Source organism: Aplysia californica, unplaced genomic scaffold (assembly GCF_000002075.1).
Source record: "Aplysia californica isolate F4 #8 unplaced genomic scaffold, AplCal3.0 scaffold00432, whole genome shotgun sequence".
Lineage (NCBI taxonomy): Eukaryota > Metazoa > Mollusca > Gastropoda > Aplysiida > Aplysiidae > Aplysia > Aplysia californica.
The window spans coordinates 563,740-585,966 of NW_004797702.1; the positions used below are offsets into that span (position 1 = coordinate 563,740).

Here is a 22,227-nt window from a genome sequence, read left to right on the forward strand (position 1 = left end):
GCTCATATGACCTTATGCAGTTGCGAGCTCCGCAAAACCCTCTACTATAAAAAAATAATTTAAAAAACTACTCCCACAGATATCTTCGTGATCTGAAAAATCATGACATGATGTCTTTGAGTAGTGTTGGCAGTCTCAAACAGCTTACACAAATGTCTTGGTGTCAATATCAGTGGTGTCGCAATCTGATTTGTCAGAAGCGATGGTCTTCTTCTTCACCTCGGTTCAACTCTGTCAATATTCAAATGCTCACAGAGAGTTTGCACCAACAGATCTTCAAAACAAGTAGTAAAATTAGTAAAAATGAGTTAGGTAAAGGAGACTTAGAGAAGGTCCATAGTCATCTGAAAAAACATGGCCTATCATCATCTGGATTTTCATCCACTCTTCCGGAAGTGAATCTCAGATTGCCAGACCTACATGGTCAGAATATGAATGAGCATTTTGAACACATTGCGAGACAACAGGCAGCCCCCTACAGGACACTGGTCGAAGAACTTGCTGGTGCCTCTCTACCTCCCATGCCACGTGAATGGAACAGATGTAGAGGCTGGACAAAGTACAACAAAGATGGGACGTTTGAGAGTGTACCTTTCCCTGATGACCATGGTCTTGTTTTTGACATTGAGTGTCTAGTGCCAGAGGGTCAGTTCCCCACCATGGCGACGGCTGTTTCATCAAAACACTGGTAAGCTGAAAGGATTTCTATTTAAAATTATCATGTAACCTTTCAAAATGAGATGTTAATTGGTCACTTTTAAGGACAAGCGGGCTAACCCAGATTTCAGGGGTTTCCAGAAATCTTGACCTACACCAAATTTGGCATTGACCTCTAAAGGAGAAGTTTGGTTTCATTGGTGTGTTTATTTGTTTGGTTATAGAGAAAACTCTCCCTGCCTGTTAAATATCACATCAGAGAGATTATATGCCTTAAAGCACCTTTTTTTGGTTTATAGATTTGTAGGCTTGATAAAGGTCCACTTTGGACCTGTTTTTCACTTTGAAAAAGAAAAAAATGTACTAATTTTGATTTATTCCATTTCAAAAATTACCTTTTTGATAAAGGACAGTATTATTAACAAGCTAGAACAGCGGTCTCATTCTTTCATTGTGAAACTAGGAGAAAAGAATGATGTACAGTTATCATAATTTCACTGGCTCGCATGGTCTGTTGTCTTTTGAGAGTGTTTATTATACATGCCTTTGTAAACAGTGACATTTGATTCTTTGAAAAGGATTGTGATATTATAGTTTCTGTATGTTCCATAGAGACTATAATCACTCTGAATGCCTTCTTTCAAACATATTGATTGCTTCCTCCTCAGGTACTCATGGGTTAGTGACTTCGTCTTAGAAGATACTTTTCGATGGGCAGACTCCCCACAGCTGAAAGATCTGATACCCTTGGAGACAAAAGATGGAAGCATTGTCCCGCCCCTGAAGGAGTGGTCGTCTCGTCTGATCATCGGTCACAATGTTGGGTTTGACAGATCTTTTGTAAAGGAGCAGTACCTAGTTGAGGCAAGAACAAAAAGTCTGCTTTTTAAAAAAAAATCTGATCCAGTGTTACAAATATATATTCAATGCCATTGTCTACTCAGTTTATCAGTACACTTTATATAGAGATTCCTTTCTTTATGAAAGATAGAACATCCATAAACATTTTATGGTTAATGCTGCTGCTTTTGCTTATAAAGTTTTATTTGGCAATTCCTTGGTTATTGTAATACATGGTAGCAGTGGCGGTGGGTGAACCTAGATTTGGGTGGGGCTTAGGTTTCTTCCACTTCTTTACCACCAAAAAGCAAGCAATAAGAACAACACAGTGATGATTTTTCTATACTCATGGCGAGCCACGGCATTTTGAGAACCATTCAAACGAGAAGAGTCATCTTTGTCTGCCATCTCTTTGTTCTACGTTAAATTCTTCTGGATGGTGGGGACGAAGCCGTTTCACCTCCAAATTTCTCTAATTAGTTTTTATTTGATTATTGTTAAATCTCAGCGGCACAAACACACAGCACTCCAAACACACACCGTGTATGAGGTGGATAGGGTCGTATTGTTGCTGAAAATAGAACGCGCCTAACAAAGGCTCAATGGGTGCATAGGTAACTGTGTCACTGGGGGAAAGTGTGTCGTAAACTTTCACCCCATTGTCAGGGCTTGGAGAGCGTGAGCCCTCTGTGCAGTGTTCTTTTTTTCAAGTATTCTACCTTTTTACAAGAGGAGTTTCATTAAGGAGAGACCGTGGGAACGGGCTAGTTGATTGCTGAGCCCTAAAGACATTTGATTGGCTGTTAGGTTACTATAGTTGTAAGCGGGGACAACATTGATTGGATAAACGAGCAAGCTGCCTAGTTGATCACTCTGTGTTCATTGCGTTCGATCAGAACAGTTTCAACTGCTTATTTCGTTATTTTCATTTGCTTTGGGATAGACTTGGGGGGTGGGGAGGGGGGCTCAAGCCCGTGAGCCCTTCACTACCCACCGCCACTGCATGGTAGGTTACTTCCGATGGTCGACTGCCTCTGACTTGAAGGAAAATATCTTATGCTTTGTATTAGGAATGCATTCAGTTGCTTTGTATACTTCCTCTAACATTTCTATTTATAGATAAAAGTGTTTTTACTTGTTGTGTTGCATAGCCCACATATATATAACAATGTACCTCTGTAACTAAATCAGTGCTTATCAACCTAGGGTGATTTTGTATTTTTTGGTTAGCAGTGGGGATCACCCGGGCTGTGACAGGTGTTATTTTATGTCCTGCTTGGAAATTCATGTAGGTGGGTGGTACAAAGATTTTAACATCTTAAAAGTGACGTTGGCCATAAAAAGGTTTAAAATCATTTATACCAAGTTATACCATTTTTTTGTTTTTTTGTTCAGGGTACTCAGCTACGGTTTTTGGACACAATGTCAATGCATATTGCGATCTGTGGCCAAACAAGTTTTCAAAGACTTCTTCATCGAGCAAGTGGAAAAGAAAGCAGCAGGAAGGAAGTGGTTGAGCATGCTCAGCGGCAAAAACTCTTTAAGATGGCTTCGGTTCGTTCCAATATTGTTAAAATTCAAGTACACTACTATTGATAGAAAATGCAAATTCTATTGTTTTAGTCTTTGTTTGGTGTCTTAGTTTAAATGCTTTTGCTTATGCCGTGTGGAATTTATCTGTGTCTTATAACGTAAACAATGCTAAAACCAAGAGAGATTCCCACTAGCTGTGCACATCCACAAGTGGAGGTGGAACTTTTGAATGCTCAAAATGTGGCAAACTTTTCTCTGCCAGAATTGGTTTCGTTGGCCGTAGAAAAAGCCACCTGTCGTCTTAACCTTTAAGTCTACTAATTCTTCCATTTTGTTTTAGAAATATTCTCTTCTTCAGATGTATTGGTCATCACAGACATTGATGGATGAACTTTTATTATTTTAACTTATATAAAAAAGAGTATAAAATATTGAAGTCTCAGGGATTGCTATTGTCTTCTAGAAGTAAAGGGCATTGTGCTATTGCTGCCTGACTTTGAGGCTAAGTTTACCCCTGTACGGGAATGATCAAAACTTTTCGCTGATTTAGGCTCAGATGTAAATTTCCAAGGATTACTTTGTTCATTTTTAATTTCAATTTTGATATTGGAAAGTGCCAGAAAACAAGTGTACCTTTGAAACATTTCTCAGGAGGAGTAAAGTTTATAGCACTGAAATTGTTTGCTCTTTGTTGTTTCATCCTCACGACTGCATTGAAGAGTGACGAGTGGAAGAAGATAAGCAGTATGAACAACCTGAGAGATGTGCACCAACTGCATTGTGGTGGGGAGGCCATTGAGAAAAGCAAGCGGGACGTCTTCATGGATGGCACCATGATGGATGTCAGAGAACAGTTCCAGGTCAGGTGTCTTTATTTGCATCTTAATGAGAGATTTAACATCTGTAAAAGTAACGTAAGACAAGATGAGAAAATTTTTACTCGTTGTCTATTGTGAGTCTGGGGTTTTATTTCAGTGTCTTCTTCAGTGGTTAACGGTATTGATAAATACTGACATACCCATACACATCGCAACTAACCAAGTACATACATATATGAACATACGAATGTGAATTTGAAGTTCGCCTGAAGTTTTTGTCAGTTCATCAATTGAGCAATTCTTTACCCTTGACTGTGATTAGTTGTCACAAAAGCTGAAGGGGGGGCTCTTGTGGCCTTGAGGTTAAGGTGTTCGCCTCTCATTCAAAGGCCCCGGGTTCGAATCCGGGTAGCAACGGGAAAAATTTCCTTCTCTAAAATTGTCTCCTTTCACCTTCTTTCCTTCTCGCTTGCAATTTTCTGTCGTCTGCTTTTTCTCCACTTTCTCCCCCCCCCCCTTCACCCCCTTTGCCCCCTCCACTGGGCTCCTGACTCTTTCTGCAGCGTTTCTACTGCTACTCCTTGGCTCCTTACTGCTATCTTTCAGCCACACCCCTGGTCTTCTGGTAGGAAAAATCTACACCTAGCCTTCTTGGACAAGGGCGAAAAATCTCTGAGGTCCCGTGTGCAAGCTGTGCATGATAAAGATCCCTTGATGGTCCAAAATCGATAAGAGTAGGCTTCGGTCGCCACCTCGGCAAAATTCAAAATTTCCTACCGACTGAAAATGTTAGGTGTGTCCATGCGCTCATATGCTTATGCAGTTGCGAGCGCTGTAAATCACTTACCATAAAAAAAAAAAGCTGAAGATATTAAAAAGATCGCAATTTTTATCAGTTGCTGGTACATGTCTGATGCACATGATGATTGAGTGCCTGTTTTCCAACTAGTTTATAATATGATCAGCAATACAAAGTCAATAACTAGGGCAAATGTGTTGTGTACTTCCAGGACTTGATGACGTACTGTGCTAATGATGTGAAGGCAACCCATGAGGTCTTTGCAAGTCTCTGGCCACAGTTCAAAGAAAGGTATTGGAAAATTTTTCTTGGCTGTACAGAAAGAGTAAAAACACATGTAGATATACATAGAACGTAAATTTTATGTGTCATGACGCTGTGGAATCAGGCGCTCGTCAATTTGTGGACATTTGGAGTTATTTATATCATCTTAAAGGTTATTCATTTGCCTTACTTTTAATGAAAAAAATACCCATCTTGAATAGAAATCAAGATATTTCCGATTGAAGGAGGTGAGGACGCCTGGTTTCTGTGGGGAAATAAGCGAGAAAATGGCTGTCAATAGTTTGGTAACTCCAATTGCTAAAGAGTCCTTGAAAAATGACATATTTTGTGCCTTTAATCAATGTTTTTCAGTAAAATTCACACAAAAATATGTTTTTATATGGACGTAAAAGGGGTTGAGCTAAAAGACAAAAATTTGATAAAAATTGCCATACTAGCGGAAAAATGCCTGTTTCTCCGATTTCATTATTTTGACGAGCGCCTGATTTCACCACGCTGCCTCAAGTATTACTTTTTAAAAAATTCAATAAGAAGAGAAAAATAAAGATGACAATAACACTGGCATACAAGTTTTCAAAAAGTTTCTGCTTCGGGGATTAAACAACTTTTTTTATAAATGGATTTGAAATATTTGATTGACTTATACACTTTGGGGTATTACTTCTATAAATACAAATCAATCCACTACATTCATGTGCTGTGGCTGTGCTGCAGGAAGAGTCTCACTATACATCTGGAGATGTTCATTCCTACACAATTCAGTTTGCATATAATGATGGCATGTTATTTGTTCTGTTATGCAAGAAGTTGCAATTTTCAGATAAAGGATCCATGACATGTTTCTCCTACTAGGACTGAGCTGAATGTTTGTATTTTGCACAGATTCCCCCATCCTGTGACCCTTGCAGGAATGCTGGAAATGGGAACTGCTTATCTCCCTGTGCTGGACACATGGCCAAGATACATCCAAAGCGCCAACAACACCTTTGATGAGATGGAGAGAGAGCTCAAGAAGCTCCTTATGACCCTGGCTGATGATGCCTGCAGGTTGCTTCAAAATGACGAGTAAGGAAAGTCATAAGTTCATTCAAGAGGCCATTTTGAAACTGGTGCCAGTAGAGAACTGAGATTGCCATGGAGACTTTGTTTATAATGGACATTATCCAACTTTCAATTTAGTTATCCAAAATTGTTTTTGGACATAATGGTCCTCTGTGATTCATCCTACTTTTAGAGGCTTTTTGTCTTTGTTGTAATTTTGTCTTTATTGAATCCAATATAATGTAGCACAGAGCGCTAAACAGTGTTAGTTTGGTCTTGAGTTAGAAGCTTAATTAAGCTTAATCATCATTTTTCCTTTTATTATTTTCTTATACTGATTTTACAATTGTTTATGCTAGTGGGTAGAAAATGAAATTCAAATGTATGGATTCATAGATAGCAAATCTGATTCCAACTATTTGCCATGTCTCGGGAATTCAAATTGCTTTGAAAAACAGATATATATGCCTACCTAAGTGTATGTGTCTTTGTCTTTTTTACTTAAAGTGAAGACCAAACTGCTCTTCTGCAGGATCTTCTTTGAATACACTACGTTTTTGATAGAATAGTGCTGTTCTCACCTTTGGCCACCTTCTTTTATTTGTACTGTCAAACCTGTGTAAAACAGCCACCCATTGTCAATGAGAAAAGTGGCCTTATAACACAGGTGGCTGTCTTAGGCAGGATAGGCAGGATGGATCAAAATGAAGAAAGTAAATCCTTCTCATCTGAGGTTCAAACCAGGGCTGATCTCAGGCTTTGGACTGCTGTTAGGCTAATTCAAAAGGGTTTTTGTTTTCTTTTGAAAAAGGGGGATGGGTGGTGTAAGAAAGTTTTTGTGTTGTTGTTTTTTGTTGATTAGCATTCTTTTTGTTGCTGATTTTGTACAAGGGTAATATAAGCCAACTATTATGTATGTAAGAGGAGAAAGACAGAGAGCCACAGTAAAACAACCACACGGGTCGTCACCACTCGGAGAACGAACAACGCTTCTGTCGCAAGTTCACATCAATGTCCATTGTTACTTTGTTACAGATTAGGTAAACAGTAAACAAAACAGTGACTGAGTCACCTCACTCACGATGCGTGCATGAGTTGTGGGCGGAGCTTATAGGTTTTGACGGATCACGCTTCACTCAACAGCAGTTGAAAATTTATTGTTAGGCCTACCCCTTGGTCAGCTTGGGTAAACATTCACTGGAGGGACTAACAATGACGACAGGTGAATGGGTTATGACAGCCCATCCATAGCGTGAGGGCTGATTCAAAATTTATGTCAAAGGGTCAGGTAATGAGTGACCATGCCTGGCCGCCTGAGACAGATAAATTTGACCATGGGTTGATAAAATAAGGTGGCTGCAGCAGCGTTGAACAGGTGACCGTTTTACACAATTACATTATATGGAAAAAATGCAAGAGGGGGAATGGAAAGTGGCCGTGTTATACAGATGCCATTATGGGAGGTTCGACTGTAATTCTTTTAATTACTTTTCGCCACAGCCTGAAAGAATGATGGTTCTGTCATCACATTTATTTGTTTTGCAATAAAGTGAAAAAAACTTTGTCTTCTTGTTTTTGCCAGGTATAAGAACGACCCTTGGTTGTGGGATCTAGATTGGACAGTATCAGATTATCGTCTTAAAAAAACAGCAGGGAAATCCTTGGAAATGGAAGATCCTTTTGACTCAGTTGATCACGATGCTGATGTTTATCCCGATTACTTGAGAGTGACAGAGGTTAGTGTTGTTTCTTGTTTGTTTCCATATATAAGAAGATAACATTTTTATTGTGACTCCTTGTTTACTTTCCCGAGTCTGTAATGGATGAAATCGTTCTAAAACATCTTTGTTTTTTGTTTTTTTGCACTAGTATTTTTGTTTTCCAGTTCTTTCCAAGAATGGTATAAACTATTTGCTTAAGATTTGTGTGTGTGTGTGGGGAGGGGGGGGGGGGGGGGGAAAGGGGGTGATACAAAGCTCAGGTAGCATTTTGATTTAATTGTTCAATGTTGTTTATCTCCCTTGATGTAGCCTGAAATTCATACCAAAGGAAATTTGTATATTATGAAAAGATTTCAGCTTCCCATCAATTTCAATTTCGCTATGCATATGCTAAGCTGTACATTCACATGCACATACACTCAGGCACGCACGCACGCAGACACACACACACACACACACACACACACACACACACACACACACACACACACACACACACACACACACACACACACACACACACACATGGTCGAAATTGTCCAATATGGCTACGTATTGTTGAGGAGAAAAATACTTGGCTCCGTCATGGGGAAAAAAGCAATTTTTTTTTTGAGGGGGTGGGGGGAGTGATTGTTTCTACAAGTGATTTTCTTGAACAAGATAGATGGGCATTTTTTTTTTCTGTGAAAGTAGTAAAGTAAATAAACAAATTATACTTTATTGAGCCCCGAAGGGAGATTTGGGTTACAATGGCAAATATACATGAGATATATAATTAAACACACAAATATATGAATATAGAGGAAACCAAACACACAATATCGCACCAATGCAAAACAATTTCACAAACATGCCTTTGCTGGTTGCCAACAACCGTGCAGCGCCCTGTTTTTTTAGATAGGGTTATCATGTCTTACTCAAGGACACACCCCAGTGACCCTTTTCTCTGCTATTTCTGTCTTTCATTCTTATTTTTTCCCAGCACTGAATGGTTATGTTGATGTGCTTCTCTTGATTCAATCACTCAAAATAAAAGTAAAATTGTCTGTGTTGTCAGGGTGACCATGTGGCAGAAGAACACAGAAAAACAGTGAGACAAGTGTACTCATCTGCATCAAGAATACCCAAAAACCCGACATTTATGCCAGGCTACCCTGCGTAAGTGCTTTGATTACTTGAGCAAGAAATTATTTCTTAAATCTATTCTTTGCCTCCAAGTCCAATTCTGTTTGAAACTATCATGACAAAATATCAAAATAGAATATTGTTTATTGCTATAAAAATTCTCAATTAATTGGATATGTAATGTATGTCCATTCTATCAATATTGATGCTGCTCAAACATGTGCGAAGACAATTTTACGTTTCTTTGATTTCGCACAATTTTGCCAAGCCTGATTTTTTAAGGTCAATTTTGAGCGACCATATCTTGGGCATCTCTTAACATAGATAAACCATTAATGTGTCAGATGATGCAGAATTTATTTAGTTTTAAATTGGTACGCTGCATGAGTTGGTAACGCGAAGCTTTAACACGATGATTGGGCGACTACTTTTTCAAGTTTCTTTTGGACGCTGCTGTATTTTTGGGGGCTTTGCGTTGCTTGTTTTGTCATTTTAAAAAAATGGATTTTTGATCTTTTATTCTTATTCTCAATTTGCAGTTTTGTAAATAATTTCCCTTCTTTCTGCCAGATGGTATAAAGACTTGTGCCCGAGGCCGAATGATGAAGATTTTTATCCGGGCCCTTCAAACATCAGCAGTCAGTGCCGCGTTGCTCCAAAACTGATGCGCCTCACTTGGGAAGGTTTGTTCCCGCTATAACTCCGCATTCTACTCCTTTTACAGTCTAGGCCTAACTCGCTAATACCTGTGTGTGAGGAAGTTTATCAAGCAGCAACCGTTCGCTGGCAGTATAGAGAGGCAAAATTACATGTTTAATAAGAAGCATACAGCTCGGCTAAGGAATGACGGTGTGATGACGGACATCATGTATATATAGGTGTTCCTTTTTGTACATTGGCAAAATCTGGCAGTAATAGAGGCTGGAAGTTTAACAGGGTTTGACTGGGCTTTGTATATTAGTTGATCTTATTTACCAAATAATATTGAGACTTAATTTTGAAATGGTTGTGAATGTTTTGTATAAATTGGAAAAGGAAATGTGAGCGGAATACATTTTTTATCAGTCATATCTCATTTTGTGCTATTAAGTGTATCCTTATGCCGTGAATATAGGACCAGTTCACTACTGTTTTGCCTGAACTTTCATATAGCTATAACTGTTGTTTTTTTAAAAGCATTCTTAGCTGCACCCTTAAAACCTAATTCTTTTTTGCTTGTGTGTGGAAGGATGTGGTTTTTGTTTCCTCTGTTCAGCAGCCCTCTGAAGAAACTTCTTGACTGCCATGTTGGACGTCAATACTGTATTTTCATTAAACCAATGGTGTATCACTGAAAGCTATGAAACATTTATCTTTTTTTTTTTTTAGAAATAAAAAATAACTTATACATCTCAGGATTCCCGGTACATTACCACACCAAACACGGATGGGGCTACCTTGTGCCATATCATGAGGAGCTGACTGAGGTAGAAATGGAACTACGAGAGCAAGACACAAGTCCAGAAGATGAGCACAGATTTCCTCTGCAGTAAGAGTTTTTGTGTGGATTCTGTGGACTCAAGTAGGACTGTTTCTTGCTCTGCCACTCTCAACTAATGCAGCCTGCCAGACATGCCCCAAGACTTGACGTTTTACCCATTCTGTTTCTATTAGGTTATTTTCATTTTAATGAAAAACTTTTTTCTTGCAGTAGCAGACACTGAAATCTCAACCTGATAGTTGTGCATTGTCAAGTGAAAAGTAAAGGGGTGTTTAGTTTTAACGCCCCTATCAACACAATAAGGTTGTTTTAGGGGATCTGAATTTAACACATTCTGTCTCCGATAAGACCATTCCAAATGGGTTGTTGGCGCTCATATGACCTTATGCAGTTGCGAGTGCAGTAAAACCACAACTAAAACAACAACAAATGGGTTGAGAAACTTGAAAACTCCACAAAATGACCTCAATTCAAGAATTCCCTGTCTGGGTTTTGAATCAGGGCCATATGCTCCATAGTCCAGCATGATACCGACTGAGCATATGGAATGCCCTTTGTCAAGAAAATCTACATACAAAATAAATTGTGTCATAATGGAGCAAGATTGTTTGGTTTCTTTTTACTCGGAGTGTAAGTCATTTTTTAACATCACCTCCTTCATACTTGCAAGTCAGTATGTCTTTTACTTACTACTGTACTGAGTTCAGCTTTTCACAAAAATGATGATTCTTTGATAGCAGAGCAGTTTTGTATTCTTGTCTTGTTTATAGAGGATGTGTAGCTTTGAATTGTTTTTAGAAAGGTGTTACTGGTGGAAACAGGAATATTTCATGATTAACTCACTTCAGACGGGTCACACAACAGTTGCGTGACCCCCGCTGCGACGCTCGCGACGGGTCTCACAAGCCCTGCGTGACCAACTTTGGAATTTTTTTTCCGCTCTACAAATCACGCACGGATCGCGAGACCCGCCTCGTACCCTTGTTTGGCCAAGCCTGAGCTACTTAGACTTCGTTTCGTATCTCTGGGGCCGGTAGTTTTTAAGTTATTGAAGGTGAAGGACAGTGACCCCAACTGGGGTTGAACAGACCGGAACTCGCGCTTTGTTTTTTTCTATACAGCTGATAGTAATCCGACAGTCGCGTCGTAGTAACGGTCGAAGAAGTCGCATGAACAAGAATCACATAATTTCACTGTTTTCTATACTTCTGTGCGTTTTACTAGTTCTAGTGTCTCAGAATATGATGTGTCTAATAGTTAAGATCCTGGATATGTACCCGAACACGACCCGAGTCGTAGTTCTAGGGCTAGATCTAGCACTAGTACCGGTGTTGTTTTTCGCGCAACGAAATAACAACGTCGTGCTGTACATCTGTCTCATGTAATTCAGTGTATGGGTCTGAATCAATGCACAGACCAGCTTTTATATTTTCACCAAACACTCGCACATGTATACAAATCAAACCAGAACACTTTGAACTTTTATTTTTGTTGTTGCAGTGAATTTCATTCTACTTGTCACGTCTCTGGAAATTTTTCGGAAAATCAAATTCATGCCAATTTTTAAAAAATCATACAAATTAAAGTATTAGACTTAGACAACTTTAGTTTTTTGTATTAGATTAAGCTTGAACGTTACTTTACTGTGTCAAAAAATTATTACAATAGAATAATTCTGAGAGTTGTGGTGATTTATTGAAATACCCCCAAAAATGCCAGTCTGCAACGCTTGTGACTGGTGAAAGGGCCCAGTCGCAAGTGAGTTAAACCCATACTACCCCTGAAGTTTATAACTGCAGAGCTTACATAAGATTGGCAATGGCTTTTTTTGTGTGGTGCTCATGTATTATCAACCTTTGTTTTCATAGATGATGCCTCCATGAATGATTCTCATCTCCTGGAAATATTCCTGCAAATGATTATTCATTTTTTCTGTTTTCAGAGCCTTTCTTTCGTTTGTGAAAGAAAACAATCCATTGGATTATGGGTCTTTGTCGGGTGCTGATGGACTCATGGGGTCACCAGAAGCTATGAAGCATTTGGATGTAGACTTTGATCAGAAGGCCATGGATACAGATGAAAAAATACTGCATTGGGAGACAGCTTTGAGCAAGAAACCAGTATGTTATAGAGTCTACAGCTTTGGATTAGCTTGACGAATTTTGAATATTTGTGGAATAAGGATACAATGGTGGACATGCAGCTTTAAGCTCATCTGAAATATTCTAATCTTATATTTAATTATCAGACCTGCCACTCATCCCGATTTAGTCGGGATATCCCGATTTTTTTGCCCCAAATCTCAAGCATCCCAATTTTCCCGATTTCGATCGCGTGTATCCCGATTTTGTGTCTCAGTCTGCTGTTGTGCCGGATTTTTCTAAAAACATACTCTGCCTTCTCTTTTATTTTTATCGCGGGAAGCACCCATTGAACCTTTTTTCAGTAGGAACTCGGAGCACTATTTCCTGAAATATCGATGCCGCATTTAGTAGTTGACTCGCCCCAAGTTGTGTGTGATCTTTGCCCGCACTCAGAATTCTCCAATGATAGCCTGGTAACTGTTACAATTTGAAATTGGGACATACAAATAATCGATAATATTCAAAGTTCCACTGTTACTTTCAAAACAAGCCTTGTCCGAGGTCTGGTAACTGTGCGTTCACACTAAACACTCGGACGAGCGACAGTCTAACCCTTACACAACTGCATGTAACTGCGCTGACAAGACTAACATACGGCCGTTGTCGTTGCTTTAGTCTGAACGCCTTATGAGGGATAAGAGATTTGTTGGTACATTTGGTCGGTCGGCCGCCGCCGTTATCCAAGAAGTAGAATGACTGTTGCTCATCCGAGTGTTTTGTGTGAATGCGCAGTCGGACCCGTTAGTAAAATTGTTTCAATTGCGCATTCGCGTCACGTGACATGACATCGCCGTGTGAGTTCTTCGTGTCGGGGACGGGGTCAACTTAAGTTCATGTATTTCGGGAGTTATTTGTGGGGGAGGGGGGTATAGACTCTTGGACTAAGAGTGCTGGACGTGATGCTTCAGGATTTACAAAAAATAATGATTACTCCCACACACACCCGCACACACACATGCACACACACACACACACACACACACACTCACACACATGCACGCAAACAAAGAAAGACACAGAGAGGGCATAGGCCAAGTAATTTATGGACACCCCTGGAAAAAAATTTTAAGTTAGCTTTGGCAGTCACCTTGGTGATTTGCTGTTGATCCCGATGATCCTGATTTTTTTTCTCCCTGAGATCCTGATTTTGAGGTTTCATAGAGTGGTAGGTCTGAATTGTGTGCTATTTTTAGTTCTTTGTTTAAGTCTTTTAATTTTTTAATTTAATCAATTTTTTTTTGAGGGGGAGGCCCAACCTACAATGTATATTTTAAAGACTATGTGTTTGTTACTTTGACTGACTCAGTCTGTCCAAACAGAGTATGATTATTTTACGTTGATTTTTGCTAGATATTGTGTATTCCAATGTGCATTTAAAATATTTCGCAATTTTTGTCTGTCCTTTCATAAACTTGCAGGAATGCTCTACGATTGCTATTGTTTGCAGTCTACCATTTATGGTCATGGCTTAGCCATCATCATGTTAGTGTCCTATTTGATGTTACTGAGACTGGAAGTGATGATATATTTTAGAAGTTATTCTTTCGCTCTTTCTTCAGAGGAAAATCCCAGATCATGTTGGGGTTGGCCCTTTCAACATTGACATTCCTGGTGTGAGGTTCTACAAAATACCTCATAAGGTAATTTTTTTTCTTCTCATTTCACTTATGGAAGAGATAAAGAGTTGTGTGAATCTATAGTTTTTGTGCAAAAATGAATGTCTCTACATATCTTCTCACTTCAGAAAGTGAAAAACGGTGCCTGTTTTTTTTGGTTTTGTTTGTATGTGTGTGTATTGGGGGGGGGGGGGGGGTATACTATTTAGCGTAATGATTTATGATTTAGAGCTTTAAGCACATAACAAGGCACTTGTTTGTCAGTAAAAAGTTGAGTTGTTCCCGCATCTGATCTGGACATTGGGGATTGCCTTGTTAGTGAGACAGCTTCCTGGGCCTTCGGCATATTGTGGTAGGGTGGCCAGTTCCTTTCCACATCGCCTTTACTTCCCCAAATTTGAAGTCAGATACCCATTACTGCTGGGTGGGCAGGAGGGGGCAAAAAAAAATTTGTGTCCAAACTGAGGCTCGAACCTGGACTTTCCGCTTCGGAGACGAGCGCACTAACCGCTCCGCCATCGCAACTGTTTATCAGTGCTAATGTTATATTTTTGTATGCTGAAACAATAATGAATAACTGGTCCTTTGACAGCCCCCCCCCAAAAAAAAAGAGAGAGAGAGAGAGAGAGAAAGTTTAACTTTTGCAATACTATGTTTTCAACAGTAAGAAATTCATTTACTTCAATATTTGCGATATGAGTTTGTTTTTGTGGTTCAACAGAATGGAGGCCACAATAAAGTTGGCAACCCGCTGGCTCGAGATTACCTGCTGCGCGCGAAGGACGGGACTCTGAAAGCCAGCACTGGAGCTCATGCCAACAGGGCTTTACTTCTGGGCCGCATGTGCTCCTACTGGAAGAATAACCAAAAAAGAATCATGTAGGAATATATTCAATTATTGGTGTACTAAATAGCTGTACTTGACACACTGCAGATCATTTGACAGGCAGAGCTCATTGTCTCTTGTTCTGTCCCTGTAGTTTTATTTTGTTTAAATTCTGAAATTATGCAAACTGAGCCAAAAAAATGTGAAATTTTGCGATTCTGTTACTTCTAACAAAGAATGATAAAGGAAAATAATCAGAAATTATGCAAAAAATGATCAAATTTGCGGGGTGCTTAAAACGACGGGGACAGCTTGTTGGGTTGCATACTTATGTAGAAATATTGGAGGAAGGATCTGAAAAATAATTTAGTCCTCAATGTGATTCAAATCTCAAACTTCCATGAGGCAGACAAAGTTTTTGACCTACCAGACTACATTCCGGTTGACTAAGGTGTAGGCCTACTTGAAGATTTTTTTGCAACTTAGGTTTTGTATAATACCAGGTTCTTCCTATAGCATAAGTACTTATGTTGTCTAGCAGGGACAAAATATAAGTTAATTAAGATAAAAGAGTTATAAGAAAGTACTGTTGAGAGAAATTTGATGTTCACTCTGAAGAAACGATGGAGGAACAATGACTGAAAATGGTTTTTCATCATCAGAGACAAAAACTATTTAAATGCATGTGGTTTAAGAGTGAAAGTAGTTTTTGTCTTTGGTATTTTGAATGTGACTTGTTCTGACCAATCCATGGGAAATGTTATGTTTCATCCATTTGCCTATACTATAAATAAATTTAGGAAACCTCATTCAGAGGTAGAATATGGCGATGTCATTCTTCCTTTTTTTTTTTTAGCAGAGGTTCTCTGATTTGTCTTTTCTCTTGGTCAAGCCTTGCTGTGATAAAACCATTGTGCTCCTTTTCCATCGATCATTATTCAAAGCTTTGTTCATTTCTGTGGATCATTATTTCAGGGGCCAAATGCATGTGTGGTTGCAGAAGCAAGAGCTTGGCAGGACTTTGAAAAGGTGATAATATATGTGATAGTAAAAACTAATAATATAATAGATTTGTAAACACTTGGAAGAAGAGATTGGTAGTCACCTATGAGATATATCCAAATTCTTACACCTTGAAAAGCAAAATGCAACAATAGAGTATGCTTCGAAATGACTATTCAGTGATTGTTTTTCATGAGAGCAATCAGCAACATGTACTTCCTGTTTAAATCACTTCACTATGAGCAGGCAGATAATGAAGGCAATGTAGAATTATTGAGTAAAGTAATCATCGACATAGTTTGAGCTGTAAAAGATTTTATTTAGAACATTGTATGAAATCTGCGTGATAAAGTCAAGTCTGAAATTGTTGGTTTGTTTTAAGTAGGCTGAGGTGAAATGATTGTACTTTGCTCACAATTATAATTTTGTGTGATGCCAATAGCTGTTAGTTAAGACAATGGGAAGAGTGTCTGGGTGATTTTTTATTTTTCAAACCTACTTTCTCCTTTGTCTCCCCCCCCCCCCCACCCCTTTAAAAAAAATTGTGTCAAATATTTCGTATTTGATGTTATCTGGAAAATTAGATGCACAGAAGTGATAATTAAGAGTATGAATACTTGTCTTAGTAATAACACAGAAGGTATTATCCTTCCAGCCATCCGGACTACAAGTCAGACGGTTTGTATGGTGCCATTGTACCTCGTATTGTCACAGCGGGAACCATCACAAGACGAGCTGTGGAGCCAACGTGGCTGACTGCCAGCAATGCTTATGTGAGTTTGTGTAGCTTAGAAAAAATCATAATTTCACGCAGTGTGTTGTAGCAAGATTCTTGAAAGTAAGGCCTTGATAAACTTCTTATTTTCTTCTTCATGTTGCTTCTTTCTGACATAACATTCTGTTTGCTTTTCTGCACGGAAGTGTCAAAAGGACCTTACATTGTTGAGGGAGTCTTCAATTTTTGGGTAATTTTGATCGACTTTAATTTAGACCATAAAATGTATTTTTTAAAATACTGGTAGAGATACATCTGTGTCAAAAAGAAGGGACACTGCTTTTCAGGACATAATGACACTGGTTCCTCATTAAAATTTACTCAGGTATTGAGGGCCCTGTAATTAGACTCTTAGATGTTCAGTCTAGAAGTTGTGTGGCTGATCCCTGACTCAGTTGAGTCCAGTGTATTGTCATTGAGGAGACACAGTATAGTTTTTCTGCTTTTGATAAATATTTTTACAGCACCTGCATCTACTAGGGTGGGGGGGGGGAGGGCTGGCCGCTTACTGATTAAAACCGTATCTGGGGGATGATTTAGATTAGTTTGTTCCACTGCACATAATGGAGTGTTGAATATGATCTATCTTGTACATTGCAAAAACTTTTTTTTTATTCACTTAAAATCAGTCACATTATTAATATTTGAGACAACTGTAGTGGTAGCTCAACGATGACATTATGATACTGTTTGCCTTTAGACTGACAGGATTGGCAGTGAACTGAAGTCTATGATCCAAGCTCCCCCTGGTCACTGTTTTGTTGGAGCTGATGTTGACTCACAAGAACTGTGGATTGCAGCTGTTCTTGGAGATGCATATTTTATGAAAGAACATGGTAAGGCTTTTGGGTAGTTGGCGGGTGCTCTGGTGGGATTTGCTTCTTCTTTCCTATCAAACATCTATCGTCCTTTTCTCTCCCCCTTCTTTTTTGTGTTTTTTACTCTGTTGTAAAAACTCTAATCTTCGGCACTTGTAAGACCTTATTGTGTTGCAAGTGCTGTAAAACTCTTACTAAAACTAAACTGTTACAGCCTGAGATTATGTTTGCTGGTATGGTTGGTATTGATTTGCATGTTTGAATAAAGAAGATGCTTAAAAAGATAATAAAAATGTTGTTTTCTTTTTAGCAAGCTATTGGTGTGACCTCTTTAAAAAAAAGTGTAGATGTTTATGGGTGGGGGAGAGGAAATGATACACAGAAAGACATTAGCTCTATATGATTCCTGAAACCTCTTCCCTTTGTTTAAAATTCAGAAGGGGGTGGGGAGTATATTATTAGGTAGCGTAAACACGGCCTCGCGGGCACTCGCGGCCTTCCGACCGCGTGGTATCGGTAAAATCGGGGTAATTCCGATCGTTGTTTCTTTGCTCTTTCGCTATAAAACACCAAGTGCCGTACACCTTGTAAAAGTTCAGCTTTTCCTCGTTACAATGGTGTAAGTTGTTTATATGTCTGATTAGTAGGAGCTGGAAAATCGCCGACGAAAGCGAAGCCCCTCGCTGTCGGAATGCGAGGTCGGCCGGTTGAAAAATTGACACGCGTGCATTCAAATGCTTCGCGGAACGAGGGATGATTAAATACCGTCTTTTCATTGGCGGAGAACTGTAGAACTTTAAACGGGCTTTCCCGTGATATAAGTTTAGCCTTTGGCGTCTTTATAGAAAGCTTTTAAAAATATCGTCAAAATGTTTAAAGTATCCCTTTTTACACAAAATACGTATATTACCGACTTATAACAGGTATTAATTAAAAGATCAGTCCATTTTCTATTAGAATAAAGTTATTAACTTGGCATTATTTTTCATCAATCCTTCCGCGAGACTAGGAAAGCATGTGACCCTGCACGCGGGGTACACTACAGTATAGAGCCGACTCGCTCGCCGCGGGGGCCGGTGCGCCGCCGCCGGGTCAACGCTCGGTGTTTTTGTCGAAATAACGACAGATCATCCTGTTTGAGGCAATAAAATACTGATTTGTAAAGATCTCACTGTCTTGAAAAAAATTAGGCTCCATATATTTGTTAAAGTGATTGTGCTCTGTTAATGTGGAGATGTTTAGTGCACTTGGTACTTTTTTATTGTCTGTCAAACATGGGGTTGCAGCCAGTGACTGACTTCAACAAATTTGATCAAATTTTAAACAACTTCAATTTTATTAAAAATTGACGGAGAGGTTAAAGAATGGTACCAAAATGCTCAGTGGATATAGGCCTTTCAAATGGAACAGATAAATTTGGCATACAGCAAGTTTGAAAATTCAGTTTCTGGTACCTAATATTATGTTGCAACATGTATGTGTGATAGTTTCACACAGTGAGCATGAAAACATTCATGTATTTTCTTATTTTGCTGAGATTGATTACCTATGTTATTTCACAGATAAAGTCCAAAAGCTAAAAAAATGACCTTGATAGCTAGCTATGAAATCTGTGACAATTTTGATATCTATGAATTGGGAATTTTTAAATATAGAAAATACAAGGGCTTCTTAAGCTCAGAATCATGAAAATTTGGCTCTGTTGTGCTCTTAAGAATATTGATTTCTACCTTCATTTAATTCTTCATGTCAGAAGAGTGTGCGTTTTTTCTAAAAAGTGATGCTAAGATTGGGCCACAAGAATTGTATGATATTCTATAATAGATTATTATTATTACTATTGTTGTTATTATTATTATTAATGATATTTATTTCTTAGATATCTTGATTTCCTAGTTTTAGTGAGCCCTGGTATTTTCTATATAAACAATTTCCCAACATGTCTGGTATGCCTTGTAACCTTATTTTCTTTGTTTTCGTGATTCAGAAAGGTGCTTCACTCCATATATATATATGCATACCTAAAAATATATTGGGAAAAGATTGCCTCCTTTCAAACACATATTTGCCAGCTTGGCTCTTTGCAAAGTTCCTTACCTTTTGTACAACTATTAAAATTGAACTAAGGTATTAACTGCGTTAAGAAAAATATCTTATGATCAGAGTGTTTGATCTGTTATTGTATTGTGGGTAGGATGCACAGCTTTGGGCTGGATGACGCTTCAAGGGAACAAGGCAGACAAAACAGATTTGCATAGTAAGACTGCGGAGATTGTCAGCATCAGCAGAGATCATGCAAAGGTAAGTTTATGTGAGTGAGAAGAATGCTTTTAAATAGATAGTTTGTTTTTCGTTTTGGAACAGATGTGAAGGGTCTGCGGAATTAGGAGGATTCTGAATCAAGGTACAGTTTATAAATACCTGACATCCTGATAATTTAAAAACTTTGACTTTACCATTTTAAATGCTTTTTACCACAAAGAGTCCATGAGCCACATCCTTGCTTTCATGCAATTGTGAAAACGGTATTTAAACTATACTGAAGATTATCTAAATGGTCATGGTAGTGAATGTGTATTTTCTACTAATTTTATTATATTTTTTATCAGCAAAAATGGTTTGTCTAGTTCCAGCCTGACATAATAGCATAAGCTCCACTGCCTGTTCCTGATCTCTTTTCTAAAAATGTCCTGCTGAAAACCTTTTGTTAGAAACTATAAAAGATGTATGAGATATTCCAAATATTTTAAGATTTTTTTTGTTTGTTTTCAAACCTTTGACATAGCTTTTGCAATACCTGTAATACTTCTTCTCTTGCCATCTTTAAGGAGATATTTATTTCTGAGGTTTTGTATTGAGTTATGGAAAATTTGTTTGTACTTTTTTTTGACTCTTTCAATTCAGGTGATGAACTATGGTAGAATATATGGAGCTGGACAAACTTTTGCGGAGCGTCTGCTGATGCAGTTTAACCCACAATTGAGTTCTCAAGAGGCTAAGAGGAAATCTGGCAAGATGTACAAACAGACGAAGGGCCAAAGAAAGTATGAGCACTTGTGGTTCTTGAGTCTTTTGGCCAAGAATGTTTTGGTTTTGAGAAAGTACAGTTTAGATTATGAAAATTCTCTTTATCAATGACAACAACATAATGAGCTCTATACTGATTAGATAACAAAGTTATTTTCATTTTCAGGAATTTAAAAGGGTGTATTTGAACCAATGAAGGTAGGAACTATTTTGCTTTGAAAGATTTCAGAATTCTACACTGAGTCTTCATGTGTTGGTACTGTAGTCCAATTGTTTATTGAACAGATAAAAATAGAATAATTTCAAATGGCTGTTACATAGTGTGATTGCCCAGTTATATTCTGTAGGCTGTGCCTTATATAGGCCAATGATGTGTTCGAAATATTGGGCCGATGCTCTTCTGTATTTCTCGACAGATAAAGATCACCTCGGACTTGATTAAAATGTTCCAACTTTAGGATTTTTTTTTTTCAGTGCCCAAGGACAGTGGATTGGTGGATCGTAAGTTAATTGTTTGTTTGCTCTGTTGTACATGAGCTTAACAGCTAGATTGCCTCTTACAATGAAGATTATTTGTTGCTGTCCAACCGTTATATGTGAGGCAACGTGGTGGAATCAGGCTCTCGTCAATTTTTGGGCATGTAGAGTTATTGTTATCATCTTAAAGCTTGTTCACTTGTCTTTATTTGGATGAAAAAATATCCATTTATCTTGCATACAAGTTGAGATATTTGCGAATAAAGGAGGTGAGGGTCACCTGTTTTCAGAGGTAAAATTAGTGAGAAAATGGCAGCCAAAGATTCGTTATTTCCTTAGCTTAAGAGTCCGTGGCAACTGAAAGTTTACATTTATTGTACATTTAATCAGCGTTTTTCAGAAAAATCCACACAGAAATAAGTTCTTAAATGGGCATGAAAGGTGGTAAGCCAATAAACGAAAATTTGACAAAAATTCACAAACCTGCAGAAAAATTCAAGTTTCTTCACTTTGATTATTTTGACGAGAGCCTGATTCCACCACGCTGCCTCACATATAATCTTTCAACTTACTACACACATAGAATAAAAAATTCTGAAATGACAGCTGTGTGTCCTTACTTTTTAGTTTTTGATGTCTCTGCACAAGTGTTTTTTGTTGAGTATTTTTGTGGTGCAGTTTGGGGGGAAGTCTTTTGTTTTAATGGAATTTCAACTTTTTTTTTCTCCTTAATTTCTAGTTTTACTTCATTCTTAATTTTTAGAAAATTTCTTTCAGAACGTTTCATCTGTTTTTTTTTCATCAATTTCTCTTTTCATCTATAGAATTATCATACCTTGATGAGGTTTGGTTTTTCAAATGGAATTATAATCTTCCCTGAACAAAGTAAGTCTCATTTAAATTGACTGTTTTCATCTCCATGAATTTACCGCCCAAAAAGTCATGACGTACGTGCATAGCTGCCCACTGTCCCGGGCCATCCGTATTTTGTACGGATTTTCTTGAAAAATCGATGTTGTCCCGGATATACGGATTTTGACCGACGGTCCCGGAAAATAACAACTTGGCAAGCATACTTCTAAAACAGAAAAATTAGCCTTCTGTTGCTCGGGAAAATTGTAGTTTAACTATACACGCATGTGGTTTAACTATGCACACCCACCTCATGTAGCGATCCAACTTGCACTCTGGTCGCAACTCTCTGCTCTGCGCCTCGACCGCTACTCAGGCAGTCTTCAAAAGT

At 38.4% G+C, this 22,227-nt stretch overlaps 1 protein-coding gene across 1 annotated transcript in view; it reads left to right on the top strand.

Moving 5' to 3' along the window:
• Nucleotides 1-22,227, top strand: part of LOC101846444 (DNA polymerase subunit gamma-1) — a 27,046-nt gene continuing 4,819 nt past the window's right edge. Inside the window, exons 1-19 of the mRNA XM_013086071.1 lie at nt 1-688; nt 1,326-1,521; nt 2,893-3,051; nt 3,750-3,890; nt 4,859-4,938; nt 5,815-5,997; nt 7,556-7,709; nt 8,752-8,852; nt 9,390-9,502; nt 10,215-10,347; nt 12,242-12,419; nt 14,003-14,083; nt 14,781-14,938; nt 15,861-15,914; nt 16,543-16,660; nt 17,363-17,498; nt 19,675-19,781; nt 20,385-20,524; nt 20,982-21,008. Of these exons, the coding sequence (XP_012941525.1) occupies nt 108-688; nt 1,326-1,521; nt 2,893-3,051; nt 3,750-3,890; nt 4,859-4,938; nt 5,815-5,997; nt 7,556-7,709; nt 8,752-8,852; nt 9,390-9,502; nt 10,215-10,347; nt 12,242-12,419; nt 14,003-14,083; nt 14,781-14,938; nt 15,861-15,914; nt 16,543-16,660; nt 17,363-17,498; nt 19,675-19,781; nt 20,385-20,524; nt 20,982-21,008 (2,840 nt within the window). The 5' untranslated portion in view covers nt 1-107. The remainder of the gene's footprint in view (nt 689-1,325; nt 1,522-2,892; nt 3,052-3,749; nt 3,891-4,858; nt 4,939-5,814; nt 5,998-7,555; nt 7,710-8,751; nt 8,853-9,389; nt 9,503-10,214; nt 10,348-12,241; nt 12,420-14,002; nt 14,084-14,780; nt 14,939-15,860; nt 15,915-16,542; nt 16,661-17,362; nt 17,499-19,674; nt 19,782-20,384; nt 20,525-20,981; nt 21,009-22,227) is intronic.